Source organism: Centruroides sculpturatus, unplaced genomic scaffold, assembly GCF_000671375.1.
Source record: "Centruroides sculpturatus isolate CEXI.00-Female unplaced genomic scaffold, Cexi_2.0 scaffold298, whole genome shotgun sequence".
Lineage (NCBI taxonomy): Eukaryota > Metazoa > Arthropoda > Arachnida > Scorpiones > Buthidae > Centruroides > Centruroides sculpturatus.
In genome coordinates, this window is record NW_019384568.1 from 502,958 (window position 1) to 508,957 (window position 6,000).

Here is a 6,000-nt window from a genome sequence, read left to right on the forward strand (position 1 = left end):
GCTTTATGGAGAACCCATGTTAACTTTGACCTATTGACCTGTAAGTTTCTCCAGCACCTCATTGATAACAAAAGAGACTTATATTTTAAATTTCAGCTTTCTAGATCCAGTAATTCTTTTTCTAGGAGTGCCTGCAGTGCCAGATGAAGAAAAAGTACAGCTGTTTTGCCAATTTTTGCACTACTCAATTGCTTATGTATTCTCAATCACTTTATAGAAAAATCTGAAATTTTGCATACTATCTATGAAAAGAATTATCTTTCGAATGAGATATTCAAAATTACTATGGCCTTCACCATCCAGCTGCCCCATTGTGGACTTGACTGAACCACAATATGTTTAAAAAAAAGGGCCCTCTTAGTGTCTACAGAACAGTATAAATATTAAAAAATTCAAAAACATTACTTTTTCCTTCACTTCTTCTATAGCATAATGATCCATATCCAATAACATCTTTCCGGTTTCAGCTGTTGCTCGAAAACTATCTTCGCGGGCATCTATTTCTCCCTATTAAAAGAAAAAATCAGAATTAAAATTGTCCTTCACATAAAAGAATACTAACAAACTTAAAAAATAAATTATATACTCTGTGTTCTTGATGACGTTCTAATAAAGCTTCTGCTCCTGCAACATCTTTTGCTAAATCATCAGCCGAAATAATTCCTTTCATATCATGAATCCAAGAAAGAAGATCTCTGAAATCTGCAAGGAAGCGATGAAGCAAGTGAGAATCATCTAAACTCTGGCGACGTTCCTGAGCCTATATTATAAAAAAATAATATTACAGATAACCAATAAGACAAACAATTCACGATTAATATTAATTTAATCATAAATATCTTACTTTCTTTTTCAACATATCCCAGTTGGAAGTAATTTCTGAATTGATCGATTGGATTTGATCTGCGTGATCCGGATGTAAACTACATAATCTCTCTGTCTCTTGTGCTAATATCATTACCTAAAATTATAATAAAAATAAAAGTTATTCATGAATAATTAGTCATTTAGTAAAGTATTCATGAATAATAAAAATCAAAGTTCAATTCAAGTTCAACACATCATGTTGTTTGTTATAAATGTTTTTCTAAAATATTTATTTTTACATTTAAGTACTGTATATACAAACATACTTATATTATGTGTACAAGAATTTAATATTTTAACAACACATGCACATGTATTTGAAAATTACAGGAGCATTTTTAAAATTTATTTAATAAAACTAAGTGTAAATTTTACAAATATTACTCTAAGGCAGTGTTTTTCGACCTTTATTATCTCAAGGCATCTTGAACCTATAATTAAATTACCACAGAAAAATTACGTGATTTAAAGTTGTTTGTAAACATTCTATTGCCATATTACTTGCCACTTAACCTAACTCTTTTTGTCTATATTTTTTATAAAATAAATAAAACAGTATTATTGTTTCTTAATATGATAATTACTACGAAAGAGAAAATAGGTGTAGAATCATTTTTAGGCATATACAATAGAAGAATTTAACATTTAATTTGGTAGAGCTCATTATTTTCTACAGAAATAATGTCTGAAGAAATACAAATTCAAAATGTAAAATTGCTTTTCTTTTATTTTTTTTAATGGTATAAAGACTAGATATGATCAGATAATACCAAACACAAGATAATTTGTAGTATTGGTCAGAGAGTAGCAGTGGTGTGGAGAGAATGGCAATAATTATAAGTGTTAAAATTATGCAGAAAATCACTGAAAAATCTCATTAAAACATAAAGTGCTATAATAGGATAACAAAAACTTAAGCCAAGAATGAAATGATTAGAAAGATTTTATTGAAATAATGAAACAGCAAATAACTTATTTGAAAAATACTCTTAATATAATTAGATATAGATTGAAATAAATACTAAAGTAATATATATTTGAAATTAAAAAAACTTAAAATAAAATTTTAGAATGATTTCTTTAAAAAGAAAGTTTATTGTTAAACTAACGTAACCCTTTGCTGATTCTATACACACAGAAATTTACCAGATTATTCAAAACTATGTTTACAAGCTTGATCGAATGAATATAAATGAACATCAGTGATTGGCTGACAATCCATTTATGCTATTATCAAATTCTTTAATTAGTTAAAACTAGTAACAATAATTAAGAAATAAATGGTTCTATCATTTGTAACTATATTAAAATAATCTTTGAATATCAATCACTAAATGATTCAGCATCAATAAATTCAATTATTAAAAAAAATTCATTATAATATATTAAAACAATAAATAATAAATAAAACAAATAATAATTTGCGTCATACCTTATCTTCAAGAGCTGCTAAATCTCTTTCAATACCTTCGTGTCTTCTTTGCAATGCTTGAACACTAATCAAATCACGTCCAGTATCATCTGAAGATAACATAACATCTTTTTCCAGCATCCAAGCTATTGTTTCATCTGCATCTCTGTAAATTATATTAAACTTCTGTGTAACATTTCTTATCAAGTAATGAGTGTAAGTAATCATTCAAAAACTGAAGAAAGTTATATACATATTATATTATGTGTTATGCTCTTAGTATTAACTGTGACACCCCTTCTTGCTCAGTGAGGATTCTGGGAACTAGTGGATTAAGGTTCCACGTGGAGAAGCAAGGAATATGGCACTAAAGACTAAAAAGAAAAACCGAAGAAAAAAGGAAAGAAAGGATGGAAATTTGGCAGTACTAGGGTCATGCCAAGAGATAAACAAGGTAATCATGAAGAATCACCATGGACTTATAAAAATGATTCAATAATGAACTTGATTGGCAATACTGTGATTTTCATGTGGACTATTCTTGACAGATTTGACAACTGTCCAGCCACTTGGACATTATCAATAAACATGGTCACATTATTTTTGTTTATATCACGTTATCATAATTGTAAAAGAAATCCTTTAGTTTATCATCTGTTTCAAGTCTATCTCTACTGAGATAATATTACTGAGCACATTAAAGTTATTGTACCAATTCTGTTGTCCTTGTCTTGTTCTGTTTGTCTTGTTGAGTCTGGGAACAATGGATCAATCCTTACATATATGATTGGCATTCATACTTATTACTCATCTCTAATCATCTCTTCATCCATGTGATTATTATCCTGCCTGTTCTATTATTAAACTCATTTTCCCCCATCAGCCATCACAATATATATATAATTACTTTTACTATTTGAATAATTATGATTTCATATTACCTTTTAAATCTTTGTATCTCATGAGCACCTAACAGTCGTTCTTGTTTCAACAAGGTTAATGCTTTTAATCGTTGCCATCGATCATTCACTTCCTTAAAATTAAAATAAATTTGAAAATAATTATTGTTATTTAACCAAAATAACATTTTTAAATTGCAAATTTTATGTATGATATATGTTCAAACCTCTCTTCTCTTTGAAATAGTTTCTACATCCGAATGTCCATCTTCAAGTAACTTATCTGCATGTTTATTGACTTCATTTATCCTGAATTCTTGACTTGTCATATCCTAACAATAAAAAATAAAAAAGCAGATTATTAAATCAGAAGAATAATTAAGAACTTTTTGTTTTTTTAAAACATAAAAGTATTACTAACTTTCTGAAACTCATCAAATTTATGCTGTAACATTTCAACATGTTCTAAATCTTGACTAAATTCATCTGTTGTTACAAATGCTTCCTGTATTTTTAATAAATATATATTTTAGTTATACATAATATAAAAAATAAATAAAGCCATTTATATGCCTTAATAAGATTTCAAAGACTTTTTTGTTTCTTAATATATTAAATTTTCAAATTTATGTAATATTACTTAATTATCAATTTATTTATTATCTATTCAGTTGAATTCTTCAAATACAGATCTTCCAAAATAAATTCTACTATTTTAAAAGATAATAATTAACATAATTATAATAATTTAAAAAAGTAGAATTCTTTTCGAAAGGACCTATATTTATATGTTGAATTCAATTTAATATAAGAATATTTGAAAAATTTTTGTTTACTGTACTTTATCATTAATCCAAAACATGACTTCATCACACTGGCGTAAAAATTGTAAAAGTATAAGTGCTTGCTGCAATTTCAGGCCTTTATTTGATAGATGAGACAATAAAAGTTCCCATAATTTATGAATTTCATCTAATCGTTGCTAGAAATAATGAAAAAACAGAATGATTATATTGTCAATTGATTATTATTTGTTATGATATATCTGAATGTTTAATATTTTATAAATACTTGAATTGTTTCTGAAGCATAATGTCCCTGATTAATCATTTCCATTCCAGCACTATCCAGTACAACAATTGCATTGCTGTGTGCAGCTACTTCTGCCTCAAAAGCTTGATGCTTCTGTATTTTAGCCTGAAAGAAATTTCAATCATTAATTTAATTTTATTCTATAAATTCAGTGTAATTCAGTAATTATAGAGTATTTAATATTTGATTAATAGAATAAAACGTTTATAATTATATAAAGTGTCATATAAGTCTGGAACCATAAGAGTTACACTGATCTTCATTTATGTTTTTACAGATAAAGCATTTATATTATAAAAGAATAAAGATCAACATAACTGCTATGGATTCAGACTTATGGGACACTTTGTATTGTGGCTGTATGCCATATTATATTTTAAGTTTAGTTCATGGTCTTTAGCATATTTCCTTTGCTCTTTACACTTTCTAAAACTTTATAATCTTCTTAATTATGCTTTCCCCTTGGAGGTGAGGGCCACTTCCTGGAATCATCAAAAGAATGAATGCAAAATTTCCTTAGGGGACACATGGAGAGAAAGTCACATTTTGGCTAGTTCTCATAGTGAGAGGATGAATGGGAGAATAGGAAGAGTTGTCGAGTACCCAAGAGACAGGTGAAGCCAGTTTAGAGGAAGAGAGACTCCTGATTCTTGGACCAATGTTAGTGTTAAAGTTGGCATCTCAACTTGAAGAGTTTTGTATTCGAACGGATGAATGACGACTTGGACTAAAAATTTATAGCAACCATCTTGGACTAAGGAAAGGTGAACAGAAGTGCGAATTGTGCCCAAGGAAGTTTCCACGTAGCCCCTCACGACAGCAGAAATATGTTCATACAACAGGGGTTCTTTATTCTATTCTTTCTTCTCATCTATCATCTTTTCCATTTTTCTTTAGTGTGAGTTAGTTTTAAGGATTAGTTATAAGATTTTTTGGTAATAAGTAATCTTGAGTTCTTTGTATACATAGCAATATTTTGTAGTTATCTAGCCAATGACTATGTTTTGGATTACTGCTAAGTATCCATCATAGAGTTGGCATCTGTTACCAATCCTGTACATGGTTCTATCACATGAAATAAATTGTGTTTTTAACATCTACTGCACGTTTCTTTTTTCTGGGTAAAGTAGTAAAAACCCTTTTTTATCTCACAGTATATTCATTCCATAACCAGGAATAAATTAGGTGCTAAAAGAATAAGCTGAAAAGATTGTGACTAGTATTTCTCCAACCAGCATTAGGTCTATTAGCTAGAATCCAAGTGTAAAAAAAGTAACATTAAGTTAAGTTTATGTGATGAAAGCAAAAGTATATATTATATATACCGTATACAGGTATACCTCAATTTACGTCGTTCCCGATTACACATCATTTGTCAAAAAAGTATATGGAAAAATAAAAATCAAGTTTAAGTCATTTTGTTCGACTTTACGTCTGTCCGCCACAAATATTGAAGTCGTAATATCACTAGAAAAGCATTTAAAGCACATAAAATCATATTAAAATATATACATTTACAAATATGTACTGTATTTACAGTACATGCATTTGTAAATTTAGATTACTTTTTTCTGTACTATATTAAAAACTAAAATTTATTTGTTTGTAAGCTTAAAATAGATCCTTATTAACCATATATTATTATAAATGCATTAATAAATAAAATACAGAACCGGGAATGGTAATTTATGGTTTAGCCTAGTGACAAGTAGATTCGGAGACAAGTAAATT

The 6,000-nt window shown here is 28.2% G+C and overlaps 1 protein-coding gene across 1 annotated transcript in view; it reads right to left on the reverse strand.

Moving 5' to 3' along the window:
• Nucleotides 1-6,000, reverse strand: part of LOC111624088 (spectrin alpha chain-like) — a 42,785-nt gene that overhangs the window by 8,679 nt on the left and 28,106 nt on the right. The window contains exons 3-11 of the mRNA XM_023366867.1: nucleotides 4,249-4,374; nucleotides 4,019-4,159; nucleotides 3,599-3,682; nucleotides 3,405-3,509; nucleotides 3,220-3,311; nucleotides 2,300-2,444; nucleotides 845-961; nucleotides 587-760; nucleotides 406-507 (exon numbers count right to left, since the gene is read on the reverse strand). Coding sequence (XP_023222635.1) covers nucleotides 406-507; nucleotides 587-760; nucleotides 845-961; nucleotides 2,300-2,444; nucleotides 3,220-3,311; nucleotides 3,405-3,509; nucleotides 3,599-3,682; nucleotides 4,019-4,159; nucleotides 4,249-4,374 — 1,086 coding nt within the window. The remainder of the gene's footprint in view (nucleotides 1-405; nucleotides 508-586; nucleotides 761-844; nucleotides 962-2,299; nucleotides 2,445-3,219; nucleotides 3,312-3,404; nucleotides 3,510-3,598; nucleotides 3,683-4,018; nucleotides 4,160-4,248; nucleotides 4,375-6,000) is intronic.